Source organism: Rhinatrema bivittatum, chromosome 8 (assembly GCF_901001135.1).
Source record: "Rhinatrema bivittatum chromosome 8, aRhiBiv1.1, whole genome shotgun sequence".
In the NCBI taxonomy this organism is placed as follows: domain Eukaryota; kingdom Metazoa; phylum Chordata; class Amphibia; order Gymnophiona; family Rhinatrematidae; genus Rhinatrema; species Rhinatrema bivittatum.
Window position 1 is genome coordinate 33,430,808 of NC_042622.1, and position 27,604 is coordinate 33,458,411.

The 27,604-nt window shown below is 42.0% G+C and overlaps 1 protein-coding gene across 6 annotated transcripts in view; it reads left to right on the forward strand.

Moving 5' to 3' along the window:
• Positions 1–27,604, forward strand: part of SULF2 (sulfatase 2) — a 371,939-nt gene that overhangs the window by 232,325 nt on the left and 112,010 nt on the right. For all 6 annotated transcript variants that reach the window (XM_029611055.1, XM_029611054.1, XM_029611059.1 and 3 more), the window contains 3 exons: positions 8,472–8,727; positions 18,299–18,538; positions 26,494–26,645. In XM_029611055.1, coding sequence (XP_029466915.1) covers positions 8,514–8,727; positions 18,299–18,538; positions 26,494–26,645 — 606 coding nt within the window. In that variant the 5' untranslated portion in view covers positions 8,472–8,513. The remainder of the gene's footprint in view (positions 1–8,471; positions 8,728–18,298; positions 18,539–26,493; positions 26,646–27,604) is intronic.

Below are 27,604 nucleotides of genomic sequence, written 5' to 3' on the forward strand. Positions count from 1 at the left end.
ATTACTGCTACCTGCAAGCGCATATAGACTAAGGCAAAATGTTCACTAAAGCAAGGATTTACTGCTAATGAGCACATTGTGAGCAGAAGGGAGATTAATGTTATATTTGCAACTTACAGACAGCAGTAATAACTATTATTCCACTGATGATGTACTGTGTGTATTTAAGCCACAGTCTTTTGAGAAGACAAGCATAGATATATATATATAGAGAGAGAGACAGAGACATAGGTTTAATTTTTCTGGCTTTTTATTCTGCAAGTCTCTCTGAGCTTGATGGGGTCTGCGAGCTGCCAGCAGTGCCGGTGTTTTGCAGCCATCGGTGGTTGCGACACGGCTGTTTTCTGATTCACCCTGTTTTTTCTGATTCACCCTGTTTTCTGATTCACCCTGTTTTTATTCTGTTTTCTGATTCACCCTGTTTTCTGATTCACCCTGTTTTTTTTCTGTTTTCTGATTCACCCTGTTTTCTGATTCACCCTGTTTTTTCTGATTCACCCTGTTTTTTTTGTGTTTTCTGATTCACCCTGTTTTTTTTGTAATTCACCCGGTTACCGACAGCAGCAGAAAGATGGAGCATCTGGCACTTTCAAACCTTCTGTAGTTCCAAGGCTGCAAATACGATTACGCCCTGCCAGCAAAGAAAATCACTGTAAGCAGGGGGGCTCCACGTTTTTCTCTCTGAGGTCCAGCTTCAGGCACCGAGTCACCAAAGCCGATCATTTTTCTGTCACATGTTATAAAAAGAGCTTTGAGGATAATTTTTAAAGGCAGTGTTTGTGTTAGATAGAAGCCAGTTCAGTTCATTTACTGAAAACAAGTTACCACACTTTACAGATCGGATGCAGTTGATGGTGGGTGATTGAGATTGTAGTGGTGGTGAGGCAGAGTGGGGAAAGTGGTGCTGAGCTATCTCTCAGGACAACCTTCTAGTTGGCTCCCTTATCAGAAATCATCACCCCCCTCACCCCCTCCTGCACTTCTCCCATATTTGAATATCATAGACTTTATTAATGGGTATCATTCAAATGTACACCAGAATGTCTTCCTTGTAACTACTGAAAGTCCAGAAATATTTTTTAATGAATCAGCAAGTCAAGAGGGTATGAGCATTCACCAAGCACAAGGGGGAACCGCTGCCCCCTTCCTTCTGCATACAGACATAAGACTTATCATACTGGATCAGACCAAGGGTCCATCAAGCCCAGTATCCTGTTTCCAACAGTGGCCATTCTAGGGCACAGGTACCTGGCAGGATCCAACAGGGTAGATAGATTCCAAGCTGCAGGTAGGAGACTCAGGAATGCTGTGCAGGAAGAGGAAGGCTTCTCTCTATAGTGAATAGAAGCTTCTCTCCATGGTGAGAAGAGAAGGATCAGCCTGCTGGGAAGAGGAAGTGGTTTCTGCTGGACAGGAAATGAGGGAGATTGAAGGGGATGCTGGGGTGGGGGGGGGGGGTGGAGAGCAAGCAATAGAGAGGTCTCTGGACTCTGTGGACAGGGGGTAAAAGCAGGGTAGGGCAGAAGGGATATGCTGAGCAGAGGGTAGGGAGGAGGAGAAATGTGTATATAGTGCTGGAGCCACCACCACTGCTGAAGGAGGGAGAACTGTGCTGGAGCTGCTAAGGGGGTGCCAACTTCAGTTATTATACAGGGTGCTAGTTAGCTTAGAGTCTGCCCTGGGTGTAAGAAGATACCCATACTAAACCAGTTTTTCTGGATGATGACTCAGAAGAACTGAAACAAATCAGTATGAATCTGGAAGAAGTGCTAAAACAAACTGACAAACTAAATAATAGCAAATCACCAGGACCTGGTGGTATTCACCCCAGAATTGTAAAGGAACTCAAATATGAAATTGCATACCTATTGCTGATAATCTGTAACCTTTCATTCAAATCTGCCTCGAAACCTGAGGGCTGGAGACAGAGTAGCAAATGTAACACCAGTTTCAAAAAGGGCATCAGGGGTGACCCAAGTAACTACAGACTGGTGAGCCTGATATATGTGCTTGGTGAAATGGTGAAAGCTAACATTAAGAACATAATTACCGGTCATATGGATAGATATAACTTAATGGGGAAGAGCCAGCATGGATTTGGCAAAGGGAAATTTTGCCTTACTAATCTATTAGAATTTTTTGAAGGTGTAAATAAGCTTGTGGATAAAGGTGAGCCTAATGCCAGACGATAAAGTATATTTAGATTTTCAGAAAGTGTTCCAGAGAAAACTAAAAAGTCCTGGGATAGGAAGCATTGTCTAACTGTGTACTGGTAACTGTTTAAAAGAATCAGACTAAATGATCAATTTTCCCATGGAGAAAAATGAATAATGGAGTGCAGGAATGTGTATTTGAAACTAGTGTTTAACATTCTTAAATGATCAGAAAAGGTAGCAACAAATGAAGTGATCAAATGTGCAGATGACACAAAAGCAGGCAATGTAGTTAACATTTAGGCGGCAGACTGTGTGGAACTGCAGAAGGGCCTTGCAAGACTGGGGAACCAGGCTTCTAAATGGCAGATGATTTAATGTGGACAAGTAAAGTGATGCACATAGGGAAAGATATCCTGACTATAGGTACACAACGCTCGGTTACACACTACAGATGACAAGCAAACAGAATCCTAGGAATTATTCAGAAAGGAATGGAGAATAAAATTGAGAATATCATAATGCCTCTGTATAGATATGTGGTGTGGTCACACCTGGAGCGTGGTGTGCACTTCTAGTCACCCCATCTCATAAAAAATATAGTGGAATTAGAAAAGGTACAGGGTAGGGCAACCAAAATGATAAGGTGATGGCACAGCTCCCTTATAAAGTAATGCTAAACAGGATAGGGAAGAGCAGATTGAAGGGATACGACAGCGGTTTATAAAATAATGAGTGGGATGGGAGCAGATGAATCGGCAATGGTTATTTATCCTTTCAAATAGGACTAGGGGATGCTCCTTGCAATTAGCAGCCAGCACATTTAAAACAAATTAGAGGAAAGTATTATTTTTTTCACTCAATGTTCAAGTATAGTGTGGAATTTGTTGTCAGATTATGTAGTTACAGCAACTGGTATAGTGGGATTTAAAAAGGGTTTGGACAAGTTCCTGGAGGAAAAGTCCATAAACGGTTATTAACCAGGTGACTCTAGGAAAGCCACCACTTATCTTTAGGAATGGGCAACAAGAAATTGGGTTTGGCTACTGTCTGAGACAGGACGCTGGCTCGATGGACCTTCGGACTGACCCGGCTTGGAACTTCTTATGTTCTTATGATCATGAGATTTTTATATCATTCATGATCAGTTGTGGACACAAGGCAAAGCCATGGTAGTGTCTCACACCAGCACTATATTCCTAAATACCGTATTGCTAATATGCAATAGCATTGTATTGTAATAATTTAATTGTTGTTGATAGTTATTATTTGTGGTCTCGCAGATTAGAACCAGAGTTTTAACTGGTCGACAAAAATGGAAAAAGGGATGGAAGTGGATAGAAAAAGAGGCAATGAGGAAGAAGAAAAGGGGGTAATAAGAATTGATTTCCTATAAAACAGTTTTGCAAATCTTTTTGTTTTATTAATTTTGCAAATGCTGGTGATGTAATGCATCAGTTTTTACCCGTGCAGTGTCATGGGGCTGAACCTCAAACGACAAACTGGATAACGATATTGTGGATCGATCCTGTGGTTCAGGCTGCAGGGCTGCTGCACATTGTCACAAGGGGACTCCAAGTTTCCTGTCCAGTGCAGGGGCCAACAGGGGTCAGGTGCCGAGGTAGCAAATTTGATCCCAAGAAAGAGATGACTCAAAGGAGACGTCTCTTCCCACTCCTTGCCTTTAGAATACGTGTTGCCCTATGTATGCCATCATAAAAGAAAATTGGAAAAGTGGTAATCTTTAAGCCTCTTTTAGTACATTACCCTGCTAGGACAAAAAGGTAGACAAAAGCTAATTGGGAGGAGTTGAAGTGCCGTGGAACCTTTGTGGAGCCAGGTCACCATTCTACATTATATGACCTTGCATGCTGATGGCTGAACATTGAGCGGCTGAGAGAGCCACTGAAAAGTGTCAAATAGGGTATAGGAACCTATTCCTCCAGGTTTCACATGTCTGTGCTCTTACCATAAAGCTACATTATTTATTCAGAAGAATTCAAGATGAGGGAGAGAAACTGTACATACAGTGATTCAGGTCAAGCTTCTCCTGAAAACTAAAAAAAAAAACGATTTTTCTTCCTACCCACAGAGCACAGCATGAGAGGTTGTGGGAAAATGAGATGTTTGTTCTTCATTGTTCTGTCATTGAAATTAATCCTAAAGGGACCACCTTATTTAAGAGTCCAAATGAATTCTCTTATCATGCAGGCTTTAAAATCTTCTGACTTTTGTGGGGGCTGAGAGGCAGGTTCTGGGTTTATGGTTAGAACCTGCCATAACAAAATATACTTAAAACTCCTAGGAATAAAAAGCAAGCCTTGTATGCATTGAGATATGTAGTGGTATCTAGTTGACTCAAAGCCATGTACAGTTTAGATAGTGTTTTTTCTGTTCTATGCACAGCAAACACAGTGCGTTGTTTACTGCATCCCAATCCCTTCCTTTGATTCTTTCAGCCTCCTTTCTGTGCATTTATAAGTGCCAAGTGAATGCTCACAAGCACAACCAAGAGGAGGCTGCTGGTCTCTTAGAACCAAACTTTCTCGTGTTGGAAAGATCCTACTTAACTGTCATAGTGGGTTTCCAGAATGCTTCTCGGTTTAGTATTGGTTTCCAAGCTGATTAATTATGAGCTTTGCAAAACGTTTTTTTCCGTGTCATAACAGTTAGATTCTTGCTGAAACCCAAGCATAGGCTGAGCATCTGCAAATGGTGAAAAAGAGGCTGAGAGATGACTATTTGTAAGTGAATCCTGTAGTGTTAATGCTTGGCAATCTGAGCTCAAAATGTCTTTTTGTATTTATTTGAGAGTGTTTCAAGGGAAGATTTTCATGGCAGTACTGATAAAGTATGCATTTGCCTATGGATAAAGTGTATATGTCTATACATTACATTGACTGCCCTGCTTCCTGCTGTGTAATCCTGACCACTTGCAGGTTTTCATTCTCTGGTCACTTTCGGTTGATATTCTATGGTTAGTGTTTGTGGTAGAGAGTATAATTATTGTTACATGCTTGGTCAGGGATAGAAAATAAAAACATAGTTCTGAGGATGTGAGGCAGATTTTTAAGTTGTTTTCTCTTTGACTGGGTATGTTGTGCCATAAAAGTGCCTTATACCGATACTGAAACATTTCAGCGTATCGGACTTTACGGTTGACTAACTCAAAATGTTTCTTTAAAACAGGCATTCTGTCCAGATGGCTGTGCTGGTGGTATTATTGCCTAAAAACCTAAGGAGTCAGAATTTCACAGGACTTGTTCTCGCCATTACACAGAGCTGAAATGGAGTAACATCATCCTATGAGCGGGATGCTGTGACTGTCCTTCAGGGCTCTTGATGGGAATCCATAGAGAGGATACATGGGAGCATGCGCTAGAAGCTGACCCATAAAGAAGGAAATCCTCCTGGGGACGTCAGGTTTACTATAAATAAGGAGGTTTTCCAATGCAACAGGACTTGACTCTTGTGATGAATAACTTACAGTAATTATTACAGTGAGGGCCCCACCCGAAGAAGGTTTGGACCAAGCCAGAATGTTACAAAGCGGTGTCGTGCTGTCGTTCCCCACTGGTTTTGTAATAAATAAACAACCAGAGCCACCTTTCTGTACTAACATGAAGGCCTTTTCAGGGAAAATGCATCTTTTCTTGAGAAATTTCTACCACTGTCAGAGGAAATCGAATCTTTAGGTAAAGTGCCGGCAGTCGTATTGGTACAGAGGAATGTGGTAACAAGATTTAGCAATCGCTTTCCGAACAAAAAAACAAAATTACAGCTTTCTTGTTCATCCTTGCCTAGACCTTCATCAAAAGCAAGCCGTGCCGTTTTCCCTCCTCCCCTCTCCCCAATACATACACATCACCACGACATACTTCTACGTATTAAGCATTTCTAGAGCACCGCCAAATGCACCCAACACCGTGCAGAGACACGGAAGAGACAGTCTCCTCTCCGTGGCGCTTACAGTCTAGCCAAGACCGACGCGACAAGTAAGAGGTTTCTGGTTGAAGTCAACAAGGCCATGATATCATAAGTTAATTAATAATTTCCTCCTCCTTGCCAGAATGCCGTGGTGGTGGTGGTCTTAAGGAGAAAAAAATGCCAGCATGCAGGGAATTAGTCATTGGTGAATTGATCTACTGAAATAATTAGCATCTGTTATTTCTCACTAATACTTAAACTCTAATTAGTGAGAGAACTCCCCATGGTATAAAGAAATACCAACTGGCAGTAACCTTTAATAAATGTCAAGTATCTTAATTTTTGCTTTCAAGCTGTAGCTACAGAAGATGCATTAGTGACAGTAAAACCAATAGACCAGCTGGCACCAATGGTTTTTTCTTTTAGCTTTACATATAGATATATATATATATGCATAGACCTCCCCCTTCCTCTCGACAGCTCTTGTTAGAGTCACTTTTGCTGATAGCTTCCAAATCCCCTAATTCCTGATTACAAAATCACTTCTTAAAACGAAACCAGGATGCAGCATAGAATCACTTCTCAGCCTGTTTTTGGCTAAGATCCAAGTGCTGAGGAACGTCCTTCTTGCCCCTTTTGGCTGAGTACAATAGGAAGGGGGAGGGGTGGGTTATTAACATCCCGCTGCCATCCTCTTTGGGGACCTGATAATGTTATCATCATCATCAAAGCAAGAGGATGAAGCCTCTTGCTAGAGGAAAGAAAGAAAGAAATGCTGTTGATTCTCACAATGGGGCCGATGCAATAAAGGCACGAAGAAAGCGGGCGCTGAACAGTCAGCGCCTGCTCTCTTAACGCGCGCATGGTGCCCTAAAGGGGAGGAGCCATGCAATATTTAAATTAGGGGGTCACGCTAGGAAGGAGCCGCCTTAGCGCCTCCTTCCTAGCGTAACCCGCAGCACTGCCTGTCTGCCAGTAATGAAAACGGCCCCCGAGTTTATCGGTGGCCATTTTTATTACTGGCAGATGGCCAGTTATGAAAACAGACGCCAAGTTTACCGGTATTGGTCTTCATAACTCGGTCTGCCGAGTTTGTTTGTTTTTTTGTTTTACTTTAAAAAAAGTACAGAAAAGCAGTTTCTTCTGCTTTTCTGTACTTCTTCTTTTCAATGTGCTTAGCTATTAACGCCTGCTCCAGGTAGGCTTTAATATCTGAGCGATAAATGTGCGTCTGAGACCCACATTTATCTTTTTGCGTTGGGAGTGTATGAGTAATAGGCTCATTCACATGCATTTGCATGTGCTGAGCACTATCTCATTCACTCCACATTAAACGCGGGTTAAATAGGCGCTAATCCCTCCATTGCATTAGGGGGTGGATTAGCGCCTATTTATCCCGCATCCGAGTGCTGGTTAACAGTGCGCTCGGCTGAGTGCGTTGTATTGCATTGGCCCCATTAATTTTGGATTTTAAGCCGTCTTTCCTAATGTTGATCAAGATGGCTTTCAACATTTGTAATTCAGGTGTTGGGACCTGGGCCTTGGTGATGCAGTTTATAATTTTACAAGTGAAAGTATGATTTTATATCTTTTGCACTAGAAAAGAGAAATATGTTTTGTCAAAAAAAAAAAATTAAAGATACTGGCAGATTTTAAAAGCACAACGTGCGCTAAAGCCTGAAGCTACGCACTTGGCTTGGCCCGGCGTGCACCGCATTGATTTAAAAACTGCACAAGTACACGCATGTCTCCTGGGGAGTGGGAGGAGTCTGGGTGGGGCATGGGCAGGGCATGGATGAACCGAATCTGTAACCTGAAGGCTGCGCATAAGTATTTACGCGCACAAGTGCGTGCCAGGATCTCCTACTGCGTAACTTTACTTTTGCTTTGCACGGCGTGTAAGTAATAAAATAAAAGCTAGACTAGTCAGCGGGGTTTTAAGGGTCCAGGGTAAAAGGGAGGCAAGTTAGCTAGGGGATTTAGGACGTCCTGTCCTTTACTGGCCCATACTGGAAACAAACTGGGGAAACAGGTAATTGCATCAGTGCAGGCATCTAATAAAATTCCCCCACTTAACGTGCTTCAGGTGGCATTTGTGCACAAATGTGTGCGTCAGTATAAAGTTGTGTGCACATGAATACACGTACAGCCGATTTTATAATACACATATAACATACGCGTACATATGCATATTCACGCGTATGTTATAAAATTGCCACATCCGTGTGCGCAAGCCAGAAAACGCACACGGGCCTTAAAATTCTGCTCCTAGCTTTCTTTTGCAAACACTTGGCATGCTATCATTTCTTAAAGAGAATACGCTACATTGTTGATGTTATGCTTTTTACTTTGCAGATGCAAGCCTTACATTTTGTACCTCTTGATCTTTAGGGTTGCACGTGAAGAGGAGAAGGCAGACATACCACACAGCTAATGCACCATTCCTTAAAGAGGATGCACAATCAGCAGGTTATGAGGTGGCACAACATTATCTTGGCACTGCTTGTTATGATTGCTTTGCCCCTGATTGATGGAAGCTCTACATTCCTGCCAAATCTACGCCTAAAGGGACGAGTTCAGAGAGACCGCAGAAACATCCGTCCAAACATCATTCTCGTTCTTACCGATGACCAGGATGTAGAACTTGGTGAGTAGGATGTGGGAGAGCCAAAAAAAACTGTATCCATGGTAGGAATAGCGTGATGGCATAAATTGTGTTCAATCACTTCAACAACCTCGGACCTTGAAGTAGTCTATCAGGATGGACTGTTGGTAAACAATTACTAACTATAAGGAAGGTACCAATGTGCCCAGTGTAATTATCATTTACTCAAGAACCTGTAATATTATGGCCTTCATAATAGGCTTCATCGTATAGTATTGAATTCCACTTTCACACTCCACCTTATATATAATCATCGGTCATGAAAAGTACATTTTTTGTTTGTTTTTTACTTTGCAACTTAACCCTTGTTGTGCAGCTTATATACTGTGATCCATAAATTTGTGAAGATTTTTTACTGCATTACTTATCTTAGTGGTGTAACGTAGACAGAAGCCAACCACTCCAAGATAAACTCTGCCCGGTAGTTCTGCCCAACACGAGACCGTGTTTCAGATTTCAACGATCCTTTTTCAAGGGCTTCAATAAAAAGGTTCCATATATAAAAATTACAGTGGGATTTTTAAGGTAAATAGATGCTGGCAAACATGAACATTATAACTCTAGCATTCAAAAAATCTTATCACAGCACTTACTGTTGCAGACAGTTTTCAAACATGGCGCTGTGGCATGATGGCATTCAATTTCCAGTATCAGCAGAAAGACTGCCATTTTTTGGCTTTTTAAAGGGCTCAGATGTCAGTCATTGTAGCTGACATGATAGAGAGCCACTTGAAGTACTATTCTATGAACTAACAAAATGATCCGACTAAATTGAAAACCGAAGTCGGCCATTTTTAGCCTAACACTGTCGGAGCCATTTATGTGTCTAAAATTATTACTGATAATGACACTTATTAGAGACTCTTTGTGAATTTGAAAAGAATATTTGAATTCTTAGTGAATTTAAGGTTGTTTAAGTTTATTTAAGTTTTTTTAGAAAACTTAAAAAGATTGCCCACCTCCCTCCTCTCAATGCTTAAAGATTTTATGGAACCATTAAATACACGAGTACCACTCCACTGCTGCATTTAAGCCTCTGGGATGTGAAGTGTTTAGGTGAAAGATCCATCATTGTTCTTTTAAGTTTAAAGTTGTCTTCGGATCTCCTCCTCTTGGGTTAGGTTGCACCACTTCAATGACTCGCCATTTTAAATCAGCGAAACTATGTTGCTGTTGAATACAGTGTGCCACAATCGGAGCTTGCATTTTAGCCGTCCTTAGACAGCTGCGATGTTCAATAAGTCGGGTTTTTATAGTACATTTTGTACGTCCCATGTGTACTGTAAGTTACATGGACAAACAATTAAATACACCACATTGGTGGAAGAACAATCCGAGTATTGGCGTGCTTGATGCATTCTTCCAGTGTAATCCATCCAGCTAGGTCCTGTGATAGCTTGTTTACAAAACTCACAATTTTGGCATGACCAGGGTGTTGGCACCACCATGCTGCTGTCTGGGTCTGCCCCTGTCATGGCAGCAATTTTCCTGCAGAGCGGCCCAGGCCATGCAACAGCAGCAACTTCCTGGCAACAAACGCCTCATGGGACCTGGGAGCCAATGGCGCCTAGCCTCTCGCAATGCTTTGCTCAGTAAGGGGGAAACCCATGCGAGAGCAGTGGGCGGGACTGCTGCAGGGCGTGTCAGCTTGAGACAGCTCCTAAGGGGAAGTGTGTAAGTTTTACACCCTGCTGTAGGAGCTAAAGATTCTTGTGTCTCTCCTTTTTAGTCTATTTTTGGATGGAAAGAAGGCTTATCACCATGGGTCTGTGTGGTCTCTCCACAAAACCTTTTACGTTTGGCGTCCTATCCATAGCAAATTTTCAGAACATTTCGGAGAGGAAGGGGAGACCCAAAGGATCTTGATGGGGGTATTTTTTTTTTTTTTTTATAGAGAGGGAGTCATGTACACTGAGTGCACACGTGTATCTTGGGAAGTAGGCTCCGTTATCCTGCATGGAAGGTCTTGTTCAGCTTGCAGCAGAAATCCTGGATGGACAAAACCTTATTTTGGAAAGCCAGTTTGCATATGCAGTTAAGACGTGTACACATATAGTAGACACTGTTTTTGGCAAACCACAACTAATGTGATAACCGGATGCACATATGATAGGTGCGTGTCTGAAAGCCGAGAACGAAGACATTTCATATGCATTTCATATACTTCGTTTTTAAGGTAGTGGCACACATCGCACAATGAGAGGGCACTAGTGGCGCAGAGCCGCAGCCCTGACTCCTCCAGACTTCATTCCTTCCCAGGAGAGACTCGTTTACAGTCATTAACAACCCCATGTGAGATTTTTGTAGAATGCATGGCATAAAGTTTTAAGTTTCCCTGACTCCATGCTCTATAGCAGAGTGGAATGTGAGGCCAAAATCTAAATAAAAGAAATGGTAAAGCAGCATAATCTGCAGCTCTGTACAGAAGATTATCTAAATCGTGCTTGAGTACAGGGCGGGCTTAGCACAAAGGGAGGTCCGATCGCATTACAAGAGGCGCAGTACATGAAATGCATGAGAATATTCGTTCTGAGATTCCCTTCACTTCCTTCCTTCATTCCAAAGGTGACCGAGGCATTTCTTAATTAAAATTAGACAAAGAAAGGGAATGGGAAAAAAATGAAGGTGTTCCAAAGCTGTGGGGTTTGTTTTTTTTTTAAGGAGAGGGAGAATGAGGCTTGGGTGGTCTTTTTTTACATCACTAGACAGGCCGGTTTCAATAAAAGGCATTGAGATATGCTGAACACATTCACTCTCCTTCTCGTGCCACTGAGAGCCAGAGGGTAGACTTAAATATTTATCACTTTCTATTTTCCTCCACTAATGCATTTGCAAAGATCCTCTGGTTCGTTTCCCAGATAATCTAGGGACTCTTTCTTATTTCAAGTATCTTGGGCTTATGTCAGACACAAGCTACAATAGGATCTGAGGCCAGACTAACTGATCAGCCTGAGATTAGTCGCGTACCGCACATCATCACAAAACCATATGTTTCTTTGGGGGTATCTCTGTTTGTTAGCTATTTGTTGCCGAGTCGTCCACCCAGGCACTGGATGGATTTTAAACGGTAGCCCATTCACTGATTAAAGAACCGGGTTCATGGTGCACACCTGTATCTACTTCTGAAGGACTGAATTCAGAGTGGATTGAAAGGTTCATTTGCAATTGCAGTGACTTACAAGCACAGAAAATGCTACATAAGGGTCAATATTGAGAGATTAGCCAGCCAGCTAACTGCCTGGTACTCCCATTCTCTCATCATACCTTGATGAATCAGACCCTAAGTTAGCTGGACGAGCTTATCCAGTTAAGTTAGCCAGGATATTCAGCGGCACAGCCGTGCTCGGGCCCAGGCAGGGGTGGAAGGAGAGTGCTCCAGAGGCACTGCAAGGCTGCAGTCTCACTCTTCCTCCTCCTCCTCCTCCTGTTTTGCAGTGATAGGAGCCGATAGGGAGTGAGTGAAGCAGGGATCACGGTGGTGGGAAAAGTGAGCAAATCAAATGGAGATCCCGAGGGGGACGGGTGGAGTGTGTGAACCATTGGGGGGGGGGGGTAGTAAGGGAATGTTCTGGGGATGGGGGAGTGAAACTGGGCAAGTGAGGGGTTTGTGGGGGGGGGGGGAGAGTGAACCATGATGAGTGAGGGGGTTTTAGGGATGGGAGGAAGTAAACTAGGATGAGCAAGGGGATCATAGAGGGAGGGAGTGAACCAGGGAGACGGAGGGGATCAAAGAGGCCTTGGAAGGCAGGATAAGGGAAAGAGTGGAAGCTGTGACGTCCTTCCTGCTCCACCCCATCCCAATCTTCACCCCCATCCCCAATACTCCCGTTCTTCCCACCTCCCCACGCCGATCCTTCTGCCTCCTCCCTTCTTCCCTCCACTCCCTCCTCTCATTCCCTTTCCCCATCCCTATCCTTCCTGAATACCCCATCCTCTCCTCTCCTCCCTCTCCCTCCGTCCTCCTCCATCCTTTATCTCTCTACCCCTCCTGCCTGAATCCTTCATTTCCTTTCTCTGCAATCTCCTCTCTTCCCATCCCCAGATCCCTTTCCCTCCTTTCTCCCCAAACCCAATCACTAAGATCCCTTTTCATCTAATAAAGAGCCAAATAAATGAATTGGACGCAGAATGTCAGAAAACAACTTTATTTGTATAAAGTAAAAGAAATACTTTATTTAATTGCAAAATTATGCTAATTTGCTACATAATTACCATAAAATTTGGAAAAATCTGCCACAGGAAACTTAGATTATAGATAATAATAGCGTTCTGTTTTCAATAAACCCTTCCCCTCCCCAAAAAATATTTACTATCTTACGGTATTGTGTTGTGCACAGGGTGAGGGTGCACATTTTCACTTCACCGTAGGTGCCAAATTGCCTCACTGTGGCTTTGAGCAGATTACAAAATGAAATGTAAATGTACAAAATAAAAAACTCCGTAAAAGAGAACTGAAGTACATGGGTAGATGTTGAAAAGTTAGATGGTATCTCCGTTGGCCAGATAGAGATATCCAGCTGACTTAGATGGGATATTCAGCAGCACAGCAATGCTGCTGATTAATATCCTCATAGAGATTGCAGCTTAGACAGATAAGTCTTATCCCTCTAAGTTTAACCTGCTATTGAGTAGGTCTGACTTAGCCGAATAAGTTATCTGTCCAAGGCTGAAGGTCCCCACGTAGCTGGATAACTTATCCAGCTAAGTAGTGCCTCCCTGATCCGCCCAGTTTTTCTCTAGGTAAAAGATAGCCAGATAAGTGACTTACAAGTTTGACTTATATGGTTATCGAGCACTGAACACACTTTGAATATTGGGCTCAAAATATATGCATACATAATAAACAGCTAAAAGCAAACCAACAAAACCAGGCAGTAAAAGAATTTAGTAAAAGTCAAACAGTTACACAAAGATCATATAAATGACATTACCACCACTGCCTGAGCTTTGCAGAATTACAAATTAAATCTAAATATTTTCTTCCTTAGATTCAAGGGATGGATTCACTGGTACCAGTCGCATAATGATAATTAGAAATATATTGTAGGAGAACCATGTAATGAGTTTTGTATGGCTCCTGAGATTGGTCATAATTGAAGTGCAGGAATTTTTATCCCTCTTTTACATGCAAGACAGCTCTGCTTACTCTACCTCAAACTGGAGAGATATTACATACATCAATATGGAACATCCAAATCTATCTAAGATATCATTTCAGCTTTACCTTGGGACACAGAACTGCAAAGTGTATCTATCAGTTTGTGGCAAATTAATATTCAGAAATATATTTCAGGAAAAGCCTAGCTTTCATTGAATGGATGGCCCACGCCATTTTTTAAGATGGCGCCAGCCGTCCATTGCTCCTACCATGTGACAGAGGCCGGCCAATGGCACTGACAGTCCCTGTCACATGGTAAGGGCAAAGGGCCACCTGCGCCATTTTGTTTACTGGCAGCCAGTGGCCCGAGAGTGGGAGATCACTCCCGGGACCCCACTGGACCACCAGGGACTTTAGGCAAGTTTTGGGGGCATCGGGAGGGTGAGGGATTGTAATTAATTAAATCTTAAGGGTTGGGGTGGGGGGGTTGTTTTGTTTTTTTTCACGAAATAGCACGATAAAAGTTTTCCGATCCAGGGAATGGACCGAAATGCCCCCCCCCCCTCCCCAGACCCGAAAATGAAACGGGGACGAAAAAAAATTGTATGCACACTCCCTAGTATTTAGAAGATAACAACACGTCTCTAACATCCTTGCTACTGAGCACCAGTTTACACTACAGAAAGTTCTGTACCATGGATGGTTTAAAACTTGCCATAAACCTTAGCCTGCCTAATATATTAATACTTATGGCTAACTTACTAACCCTGGCCCCAACTTTAGGCAAATTCCCTCTGTTTACCTCTGAAGCAGGTTCTGGCTGGAGGTCTGGAAAATGTGGGCAGAGGAAGAGGTTTGCTTCATGATCTGGTCCCGGCTAAGCTGCCGGGCCTCTCTCTCTGCTCCTGGCTGTCTCAGATTCTGTGCCACTATCAGATTCCAGGCTGCATGTTTCCTCTTTCTGGTCTCCTGGCCACACCTAATCTTCTCCCCCCTCAATAGCAGAGGGTGCTGGGACTGCTTTGGGTCTGCTCTCTTCTTTTCTCCCCTGTCTTATACTTTCCAGCTGATAAATATGCATAAGATCGAGTATAGTCATGTAGTGGGTGGAGGGTCTTTGCCGTATTGCAGGTCTCTTCTCCTCTTCCCTTTTCCTCGTTGGGGGGGGGGGCGGGATCCTGCCTGTGTGGAGAGCTGTCAGTCATGTCAACATTTTCTCCATTTGAGAGTGCTTCCTTTTTGTCTATGGGTGGGGGCACCTCCGCCCTATGGACTTCCCTTGGCCAGACAATGACTTCTGCCTTTTGAGCTAAAGTTGCTGCATTGTCCCTGTGCCTTAGTTTATTTATACATAAGAACATAAGATATGCCATCCTGGGTCAGACCAAGGGTCCATCAAGCCCAGTATCTTGTTTCCAACCGTGGCCAATCCAAGTCATAAGTACCTGGCAAGCACCGAAACATTAAATACGTTTCAAGCTACTATTGCTTATTAATTAGTAGCAGTTTATGGATTTTACCTCTAGGAACTTATCCAAACCTTTTTTAAACCCAGTTATACAAATTGCTGTAACCACATCCTCTGGCAATGAATTCCAGTTCTTAACTATGCACTGAGTGAAAAAGAATTTTCTTTGATTTGTTTTAAATAAGCAACATGCTAACTTTATGGAGTGCCCCCTAGTCCTTCTGTTGTCTGAGATTAAATAATCAATTTATATTAACTTTTTCAAGCCCTTTCATGATTTTGTAGACCTCTATCATATCCCCCTTCAGTTGACTCTTCTCCAAACTGAACAGCCCTAACTTCCTTAGCCTTACTTCATAGAGCAGCCGTTCTATGACACTTATCATTTTGGTCGCCCTTCTCTGCACTTTCTCCAGTGCAACTATATCTTTGAGATATGGGGACCAGAATTGCACACAGTATTCATGATGCGGTCTCACTATGGAGCAATACAGAGGCATTATGACATTCATCATTTTATTTGCCATTCCCTTCTTAATTCCTAACATTCTGTTGGCTTTTTTTTTTATCACCACAGGACACTGAGCCAATAATTTCAATGTATTATGTATTCTATCTTAGGGGTTACCACCCAGGAAATAGACACCTAGGTCTATTTCCTGGGTGGTAACCCCTAAGATAGAACCTAACATTGTGTAACAACAGCAAGGGTTATTTTTCCCCATGTGCATCACTTTGCACTTGTCCACGTTAAATTTCATCTGCCATTTGGAAGCCCAGTCTTCCAGTCTTGCAAGGTCCTCCTGTAATTTATCACAATCCACTTGAGATTTAACTACTCCACATAATCTGCAAATTTGATCACCTCACTCGTCATATCCCTTTCCAGATCATTTATAAATATATTAAAAAGCACTGGTCCAAGTACAGATCCCTAAAGCACTCCACTGTTTACCTTTTTCCACTGTGAAAACAGACCATTTACTCCTCCTCTCTGTTTCCTGTCTTTTAACCAGCACAGGAGTTTACAAATAAGCAGATCTTGATAAGTATCCTTCAGTTCTGTTTAAAGTTCTCATCTGGGCAAAGTTTCTTTTCTTTAGCTGAGATAGTATTTTTGGTCTGTCAGCATACTTGTCTGCATCCCTCTTTGGCTATTATGATTCATATTGGGTACTTTCAGTGGTTCAACATGGGATATCTCCCTATAGTCCTCCATATTTCTCCCAAGATTGCCCGAAATCTATGACAGTGATGGCCTCTACTGCTAGGCCTTGCCCGCTTTCCCCCTTTACCTTTGATTCTTATAAAACCAATACATAAGCCCCCCTCCTATGTCTTATTAGTATGATAGTTATTTTAAAAATTGCACTTTAATCAGCATGGAAGAGCATAGGAATCACATCACTATGGTTGGCACCAGATCTTTAAAAAAACATAGACACCAGAAACAACCACATAAAGAATTGTTCCCTCCTAATACCGCATAAGCAAAATACAGACTTTCAGAACTACAACCATCCAATAAGTGTTTGTTCTGGCTTTATTTGCTAAGCAGCTGAACACATCACGCAAGCAAAATCCAAGGAGTTCTTTACTACATGCCAGAATCTCTGAATTATTTATGGATTTAAATATTTATTTTATTTATTTATTTAACACTTTTTTATACCGACCTTCATAGTAATAACCATATCGGATCGGTTTACATAGAACAAGGGTATAACTGAAGCAATAAATAAAAGTAATTATCACACCTTTTTAAAATTAATGTGATAATTTTCATATAACACTTGCAATAAGGAAAAGGGGCATGGCTGAGAGAGAGAGAATCTCTTTATAAGGCTTTCATTGCAGTCAACTATTTCTATCACTATAGGAGGGTCCGCTAATAACTCAAGGTAAGAATTTGGTGGTGGTGTAGGGTTTTGGGCCACTTTTCATGCAGAGTGAGACGTACGATCAGTACTGTAGACCTTGGTGAAGATTTGACATGATTTGAGGTGAGTAAAGTCAGACAAAGATACTTCAGTGTTCTCTCACCCTAGCTTGATAGAACCCTGGTAGAGAGTCCATCAAGCTAGGGCGAGAGAACTATGTAGAAATCTCATCTTTGTGGGACTTTCCTCACTCCAAATCATGCCAAATCTTCACTGAGGGCTACTGTGCTGTTCATACGTCTCACTCTGCATGTAAAATTGGCCCCAAAACCCTATACCACCACCAAATCCTCACCTTGAATTACAAGTTATGCGGCGGGGGACCCCAGCATACACACCTGTGCGCGTAAGTATTTATGCGCAAATTCCAAGTTAAAATCCAGGAATGCCCATGCCCTGCCCAGATCACGCCATGCCCCTTTTTTGAGCTCTTCATTTGTACGTGTAGCAGCAAATACGTGTATATCCACATGGCTTTTTAAAATCTGCTCGGCGCACGCCGGACCAGCTTGCGCACCTATCTCCTGGTTTTGGCATGCACCTGATTTTTCAAATTCACCTTTTAGAGTTTAAGCTTTATGGGGTAGGTACTTATCATACATGAAAAAAATGTTGCAAACTGCCTTGAGCTAAAATTGGAAAGATGGTCTAGAAATACAAAACATTATTACTATATGTAAGGAGTATAGAAACTCACCAACCAAATGTTTGTTTTTAAGAACCAAGTCACAGGCTTCTGATGTTTGGTTTTCTTCTTGAGGTCTTTATCATCTGTGCATAGTGTGAAAATGTGGTTGTCTGGTCTAATAATATTGTATTACATTGTGTTAACCAGAAGACATTGTTCTTAGACGAGACCGATAATCCTGAGACTTCTAGACAATCTTTGAAAAGAATTTCAAGCCTGATTCACTATGGCATTTTTTCCATTGCATGTTTATGGGGGGCCTTAGTCTGTCTTCCAGTATGATACTTTTGTTTGTAATTGGCTTTGGGAATAGGTAAGAACCTTAATGAAGGATTTCTGTAATTTTGGATTTATTTCAGGTTCTATGCAAGTAATGAACAAGACGAGGAGGATCATGGAACAAGGGGGTGCTCACTTCATCAATGCCTTTGTCACAACGCCTATGTGCTGCCCATCCCGCTCCTCCATTCTTACTGGGAAATATGTCCACAACCATAACACCTACACCAATAACGAGAATTGCTCCTCTCCATCCTGGCAAGCGCAACATGAAATACGCACATTTGCAGTGTACCTCAATAATACAGGATACAGAACAGGTAAGAGCTATTCCCTTCTCTTAGGACTAAGAAACGAAATCATTGAAAGTATAGTAACAGATATGAAAAAAGATAGAATATAATGACAGGTCCCTTCCAAGGTCCTTTCAAGTCCGCTGATTTTCCCCATCTACTGCTAATACCATATGTTATACTTAGGTCTTTGGCTTTAAGATGGCTTCCTTAAAGCTAAGGTTCCTCTATGCTTGTCCCATGATTTCTGGAATTGTGTTATTAATTTTTCCCTACTAGCTTCACTGGGAAAATTCATGAATCCACCAGTAGGGCTGTGTTGTCATTTTAATAAATGACATGAAAACATTAACGTGTATTCCTGTTCCATTTTGTGTAATTTCTCATCTGAAATGAGACAAATGAAATATTTTTTTGTTTGCCATTTAAGAGGCCAATATTGAAACATTACTTAGTCAGATAAGTAGTGATGCTACGGCTACTGTATATCCAGCTATGTTCAGCGGCTTCCACTTAGCTGGATAAATTCAGGGCAGAGCACGTTTATCCGGCTAAGGACCCAGTTTACTAAGGCTTTTCTTCCATTCTGTGTTTATGGGAAAAATGAGGCCCTAAGTTAGCTGGCCAATCCCAATTTTCAGCGTTATCCGGCTAAAGTAAGCTTGAAAACGTTAGGACAGCTGAATCCAGTACTGAAGAGCACTCCTAAAATTAGCAGATAAACGTATCTGGCTAACTTTAAGATAGCTGGGTATACTGAGCAGCTCATCGAGTCTGAAAGGCTTCAGATCATAGATTTTGCTGTTCTTGATTTTAGGCAGTCAGGAAGCAGAATCCACAAAGACAAAGTACAACTATATTTGTATTATCATTTCTGTCAAATCGCTCACAATGACACTTATTACCAGTAGCTCTGATGGATTTGTTGTAATGTTCGTTAAGCATAGCAAAACAAAACAAAAAAATTACTGCAGAAAGCATATACGTCAACAGTTTTGTCAGTACTTCCCTGGTTTCTTCCTTGCAACTTGAACTGTGTGAATGCAAGCAAAGCAGGATGTACAAACCCAGACCTGAGCTAAGCTTTCCTTCTGAAGAAATGAAAGCCTGTTTAGCTCTTGCATTTGATTATTAGATTTATTGCTCAATTTGTATTTAAGTGCGTATGTGAAAACTGCTTTAGTAAACCGTTTGCACAGAGAAGAGAACCCAGAAAATGTTTGCGCAATACCCTTCAGGCTTAGAGCCGTGGAGAGGGCAGTTTTCAAAGCCATTTAGGTAAATAACAATTTGCACACATAAATTGGCTGTCCAAGACCTGGTGGAAGAAGGATAACCAATGAGATGCTGTGATACCAGGGTATAAATTATATTGCCATGACAGGGCAGATCAAATTGATGGAAGGGAGGTGGCACTATGTGTTCAGGATCAGGATGGCATAGAGTCCAGCAGGATAAAAGTCCTGCAGAAAACAAAATGCATTAGGAACAATATAGTAGTGGGTGTATACTATCATCTTTGCTTTGCAAAAGGTAAGCTCTCCCAAGACCACCACCAGTTTTGTGTTCTGTAGAAGAAAGTAATCTTCGTTTTTAACAAAATAGACAATGGCAATGAAATTGCCTATTTCGTCTTGTTTCGGGAGCGCCACGAAACCAAAAACAAAAGACAAAATTTCAGAAAAATTAGCATTTCATGTTAGTGCGCACTAACTCTGAAATTAGGGAAACTCAAAATAAACATTTCCTGAACCCTTTTAAAAACGAAGTCAAACAGATAACGAACCGAAAAAAAAACGACACGAAAAAAAAAAATCAGTGCGCATCCCTAGTGATCTCATTCAGAAGATCTGAAATGCTAAATCTTTCAGTGCTTCTCTGCAGAAAATGGAAGTTAGGGGCAGCCATATTGCTAAACTGCCTTAAAACTGGGCATCCTTCAAAGAGCCTGGCATGGTGAACACACAGCGATGCATGTTCTCAAAAAGAGCCCGGAAAGCGCGATTACGGTTTCACTCCAAACTCAGCCTTCTGCAGTTACCTTGCTGTTATCTATAGCCTGGTGCTGCCTTTGCACAGCTGCTCCCCAGTCCTTTCAGTGGAAGCTTTTTACAAAGAAACTGGTAAACCAGAAGCCATTCTCCTCCCCCCCCCCCCCCCCCCCTCGAAAAGTGGAAGTGTGAAATTGGATTCTGGAAAAAAGAGCACATTGCAGCCTAAGGATTTCTGAGGCCGATGAGACAGATTGGGAAGGCAAAGACGGCTTTTGACTGCTTGGCTCATAGCTGTCACTACATGACAGCAGTCAATATCCTAATCCATTATCCACTGAATCTAAGCCAAAAAAAAAAAATGTACGGCAATCTTTACTTACATATTGTGAGGGTTTGCATTTCACATCCTCGTTCTTGAATGGTACTAAGAAAAATGTTACCTGAGAAAGCATGCGATAGGCTCATCTATTACAGTTCAGTGAGTTTCTCTGTTCATTGTCATTAGCTCATTTTGTAATCATCTGAGTGACGTCTCCGTAGAATTGATTAGGTGTCCAGTCACTGAATCTTCCGACTTGTCGTGCCATGCCTCGGGCTGCAGTTTGAAAGTAGCAGCTCCTTCTACAATATCCTGTAGCCTCATGGATTCCAGTAAAGACTTCATATTAAAAAAAAAAAAAAAAATCTTAATACCCATGTAGAAAATTGCTATAAAACTGGCAAATGGAAGATCATTAGGAACTTTTGTCTTTCTTTCTATCCCTCATGGAAAAATAAACAAATCTAGTGTTTACAACCCCCCCACCACCACCACCACCACCACCACTAACAACAGCTTTTTTCTTATTTGCCTGCAAATGAAATGTGTGGGCAAATATTCATGGCAAAAGTGAAAGTGAAGTTTCTGGCCTTCGCAGAAAAATCCTATTAAAAACAAAAGTCTTGCTTATGAAAATTATTTTGTCATACAATTTAGTGAGAAACGTTTGTGACAAAAATTGCCTTTTTGTTGTATTCTCAAACCTTTATTTTTTTTTTTTCCCCCCCAAGTAAAAAAGTTGCAGACCTGCTTTTGTGCAAATAGTCTCCATTAAAGTCTAAGGAGAATAATATTGCAAACATTTTAAATATAGCAAAATATTCATAAAAATAATCTCAAAATGAAAATTGTTCCTTTCTCTCCATCCTTAACTTATTACAATGCTATATTTTTTAGCACACTGTATTGCGGTGTTACAGTTTTGATGTTAGTTCCTCCACAGATAGTCTTAGCATTCCACAAAAATTAGGATTTTTTTTTTCCTTTGATAAATGAACTCTGCATGGAAAAAGTCCCAAATTTTCAGTGTAGTTCAAAACCTGGTTATGCATTTTCTTCATTTGTTCTGTGCCCTGTCCACAGTTCTGTCATAGAGATTTTGAAAAATAAATGCTGGCAATTCAAAACTCTCTTCGATGTGAACATAATTTCCTTTTTCCTGTCCCAAAAGAGAATCTCTGGAACAAAGAACAGTCTCGAATAACCTTTCGTATCTTTCCACTTTCTTCAGTGATGTCACAACCTAGGGTTTGTGACATCAACGTCTCAATCCTACTTTACCCTAGACATGCCCGCGTACCCCAATAAGTCTCCCATGTACAAACCTCCCCATGTAAATAACTTCAGATTGAGCTGATCTAATCAAACCACCCCATTGAACATTTTGAATTAATTCTCCTCAATGTTCAACACTGCAAAATGTAACTGTATTAACTGTTGATGTGCCTCCACTCCATGTAAAACAGTAGGACACATTCGTCCTACTATTTCTCCATGCCAACATGTAAACCGATGTGATGTACCTCAACGAATGTCGGTATACAAAAGCAAATAAATAAAATAAAAATCACAATTCACTGCCTTGGAAACAGTTGTGGTCTGATGTAACTTAGAGTATTGGGTTGGGAAAACAAATAAGTTAACCGCCAGTGCCAGGAAAGAACGCGGAGAAAAAAAAGGATGACTGAAAGAGGGTTGACAAAATATAGTTGTTTTTTTGACGTTTCTTGTGGCATGATGGTGGCTGAGTAGATATTCTAGATGTTCTAGCATAAGAGTAATGTTACTGCAGGTATAGTATGAATGGGAATATTTTCTCTGTTGCTGTGAAAATTCTTTACTACATCATTTCATACTGTCGGGGGTAGATTTTATAAAAGTTCGCCCATGCGTACTTTTGTTCGCCCAACAGGCGCAAACAAAAGTACGCCGTATTTTAATAGATACGCGCATAGCCGCACGTATCCTTTAAAATCCGGGGTAGGCGCGTGTAAGGCTGCCCAAAATCGGCAGCCTGCATGTGCCGAGCCACGCAGCCTGCCTCCGTTCCCTCCGAGGCCGCGCCAAAATCAGAGCGGCCTCGGAGGGAACTTTCCTTCCACCCTCCCTTCCCTTATCTAACCCACCCCCCAGCCCTATCTAAACCCCCCCTACCTTTGTTAGAAAAGTTACGCCTGCCTGCCTGCGATTCCCTGGCCCAGGAGCATTGTCGGAGGCCTCGGCCACACCTCTGAAAAGCCCCCAGGCCAGAACCACGCCCACAGCCCCGCCCCCAAATGACGCGCTGCCACGACACACCCCCCGACACACCCCCTAGCTAAGTCCCGGGGCTTGCACACGCCGCCGAGCCTATTCAACATAGGCTTGGCGCGCGCAGGGGGAGGTTGGGGCAAGTTTTCGGGGGCGTACTCCTTTGAAAATCTGCCCCTCGGCCTCTAAAATGTTCTTTTGCTAAACAATCTAGAAACAGGTTAGATGATGTTATGAAATTATTTTAATTCATCTTCAATTTTTGCATTTTTTTTTGTTGCATTTTCATTTTAAGGTAAAAGTTGCTTCTCTTTTTTTTTTCTCACTGATTTACGTTTTCGTGTCAGTGATTGAAGAAACAGGGACAGCAGCTTTAATACCGGCGCATAGGCGCACATGTACACACGTATGCCGACTCGCATCCAGAAATGCAGCCATTTTATAACACATGCGCACTTGTTATAGAACAGGCTGGACGCATGTACGTATGTGCACAATTTTATATGGACGCACACACGTGCGTGCAAATGCCGCCTCTACCTTGTAAGTGAGAGGACTTTAATAGAAACGCGCGCCAACACAATTAGCAGTTAAACCACTTCATTCCCAGTTTGTTCAGGTAAGGGATGGGACTTTCTCACCCCCTATTTAAATTGCCTTCCTTTTCCCCCTCTTTATCCCAACCTTTAAAACCCAGTTGACTTGCCTGTTTTTTGTTTTAGGGTGCACACACCATTCTTAGCCGAAGTAAAGTTACACGGCAGGGGACCCTGGCGTGGGCTTGCTAAATGCCCATGTCCCACCTTTGCCCCACCCGGACCATGTCCGTCCAAGGACGCTCTGATTTCGGAGTGGCCTTGGATGGACTGGGGAAAGCCATCGGGGCTCCCCTAGGGCTCAGCGCACGCAAGGTGCACAAGTGCGCCGACCCCGGATTTTATAACATGCGCCGGGTAGCGCGCACAAATGTACCCCGCGCATGTAGGATTAGGTATAGTTTTGCTGCCTTTGTCTTTCACCGGGTTTAGGGCTGTAATAGCTTATGACGCGTGACCCTGTGACCTTTTATAAAGATACTTTCATTAAATCTCCAAAAGTTTATGTGCCGCGTTGTTGAAATGTCTTTTAAAGGATATTGGTACAACTAGAAATTCAATTTAAAATCATAGGTGTTTGGGGGATTTGGGTTGTTACCGATTTTACAGAGAGTTTCCCCTTCTGTGTAATTATTACATTTTGATGGATAAAATCACCTTTTTTCCTTAACTTTCCTGCACATGTGCAGTCAGAGGTCTGATGTTTACCAATGTGTTTAATTAATGACTATCACTTAGTTAATTAGGCAGCTGGTTGACAGATAAATATGGTCTAAATTAAATAAAATCAATATATGTGATGCATAGATTTTATTTTGAATTTTTTTCCCACCAATCCGAATAGCTTGTTCTTGGTGGAACCCATTGGAGTAGATTTTATAAAGAGCGCACGGGCGTCCGTGTGCGCATGCTACCCGGCACACACACACGGACGCACCGATTTTATTGCATGCGCGCAAGGGGGGGAGAAATTGTGCAATTTCCGCGTGGCGACGCATTTGGGCCATCCCCAGTTCCCTCCCAGTCCACTCCGATTAAGGAGCGGACTGGGAGTGAACTTCCCTGCCCCCCCCTACATAAACTCCCTTCCTCTTCCCCCTCTCCTCCCCACCCCCTAAAACAAGGCTTCCCAAACCTGTCCTGGGGACCCCACAGTCAGGTTTTCAGGATATCCACAATGAATATGCTTGAGATAAGTTTGCATATCTTGGAGACTCAGTATATACAAATTTAACTCATGCATATTCATTGTGGATATCCTGAAAACCCGACTGGCTGTGAGGTCCCTAGGACAGGTTTGGGAAGCTCTGCCCTAAACCCTACCTTTTTTTTTGTTTCTTTGTTTCTTTCTTTTTTTCGCAACTTACTTCAGTCCCCGAGCTGAAGTAAGTTGTGCGCGCTGGCCGGCTGCTGGCGAGTGAGTCCTTGGGACAGCCAACAATGGCGCTCTTCTGGCCCGCCCACCCCTTCAAAGAGGCCCGGCACTCATTCGCGCTCCAGGCTTTACGCGCTTGGCCGGGCCTCTTCCAAAAATCGCCCGGCGCGCACAAGGCCCGGCCACGCACATAAAGGCCAGAATTTGCAGGTGTAGGGCTTTAAAAATCCAGCCGATTTGTTGTAATTTGTTTGTAATTGTATTTTATTATTGATATAGAAAGAGGGCAGAAGAAATTCCCATTCAGTCTTGCTCCGGTTCATAAATGGTAGCGCGGTCCCGAGGCTGATGCCATTTTGTTGGATGGCCGTACAGCCAAATGACCAGCTGGTGCCATTTGTAAACCAGGACCTAGCAGGGCTTGAGTGACCGGGGATCACTCCTGCCCCTTTCTCCATCCAAAATCCCCCGTGAAAGGGGAAAGTTTGGTACATTTTGTTGGTTTTCTTTTTTCATTGACTTTCTCAAACAAAAGTCAACAGCCACAAAAAAAAAGTGGGGGAGGCATTGTTTTGTTTTTAAATGAAACACAAATGTTTCACATTGTTAATTTTCTTTAAAAACAATGCACGCCTCTTTTTATTATATCTCAAATGAGAATCTGGTGCAATCCACTGTAGCAGTACCGACTTGGCTGAAGGGAAGGGGGTTTTGATAACAAGGACATGCTTGAGATTCTACAGTCTCTCCCACTCAGGGAACGTTAAAAATGTAGATGCATTTTGTATGCGAAACAGACATGTAAAAACATGGTCTGATTATTTTTGGCTCATGATTGGCAATTGAATAAAAACATTTTAAGATGTCATGCTGAGAAGACAGGAACACATGCTATCTTGGGTAGATTGTCTCATTTATTTATTCATAAATTGCTTTATGTTATGCATTTTGGTAGCTTTTTATGGTAAATGGATGACAGCTGATAATTTATTTGGGGTTTTTTTTATCTGAAGTTTGGCTGCATGGGGTATACTTCACTTTGCGAGTCGCCATATTTTGCATAACATTCATTCCATCGTAGCTCATGAGCACACTTCCTCTATCTAAAGTGTTAAAAATATGTAAAATTAGCTTTGATTAATTTGGAGGCAAGGGTTTTCTTTTTTCACCTTGCAGGGCCTACCACCCAAGTGCTGTGTCTGTCAGCTCATGAGATGGGACTAGGAGTATTTAGATGTGGGTCTATCTACCATTAAGTGTAGCTACAGGATGAGCAAACGAGCTTCAGATGACCTAGTGTAGCAGTTGACTTCAATTTAAATAAACTGCATTAGTCCTAGGGAGGTTTTAATAGATTATCTTGAGTGACAGATGGATTGAATGTCCTGGTGTGTAGAATGTTGTGATTAAATGTCCCCTGCTCGTTATTTTATTTTTTTCATCTCCAGCTTTCTTTGGAAAGTATCTTAATGAATACAATGGCTCCTACGTACCTCCCGGTTGGAAGCAATGGGTTGGATTAGTTAAAAATTCTCGATTTTACAACTATACACTTTGTCGAAATGGAGTAAAGGAGAAACATGGATTTGACTACTCTAAGGTATGCCCATTATATTTGCTCTCTTCCTGACCACTGCTGCAAAAAGATTAAGACACCCTCATGGCTGAAAACTCTAATCAAAGTATCTTTTTCATGTTGTACTTCTCCTCTAGTAAAATCAATACCAAAATCTATAAAACAGCTACATGCTGCAAAGGTATCGGACTATGCATTATCTTTTCATTGCAGGAGGGGGAATAATGTTTTAAACACGCTTAACAGCAGGGATATAATCTATAGATCCTGAGACTTTAATGGCCCCTGTGTCTTGCAAGCTAAAAAAAAAAAACAGATTTAATGCAGTATGGATGTCATTCTAGGGTTACGTGTTTCAATTAAGACATATCTGGTATTTGTTTTATAAACAAGTGCAACGTTTTTTCCCTAGTGTCGCATTTCACAGTCAGACTGTAATGACTTATGAAAATCCCAGTGCATCAGTTTACAGCCATAAATACGGTACTCATGTACTCCACACTTGGAAAGCTAGTGAAGAAAAATGCAGTAACCGTGTTATAATATATAGTGTCATCACAACGTGACCTGTAAGGATGCATCAAGGACTGTCACTTGGAAAATCCTTTGATATCATTATTTAATGAACTTCCACATATCCCTTCTAGGATATTGTGTCAATGTGTCACATTTCCTTCAGGAAGGTGAAGGTCACCTCTTTTAGGACTAAAGGAGCATATCAGCTATTAGGAGGAAGCTCCTGTTCTCTGTGCCAGCCTCTGACCTGAAAACCTCCCTAGTCCATGTCTGACCAAGCTGGGCATCAACGCGCAAAATCTGATTATAGCCAGTAAAGGTGTCTTCAGTGAGGTAAAGCTTAAAAAATAATTCAGATGCTTCTTGCAACATCACCTGGTGTTTGTGTCTCTGCGCCGGACCAAACATTGTCCTCAGCGATACTATAAGGAAGGGATGATCAGTTGGATAGCGATTGGAATCTCCCT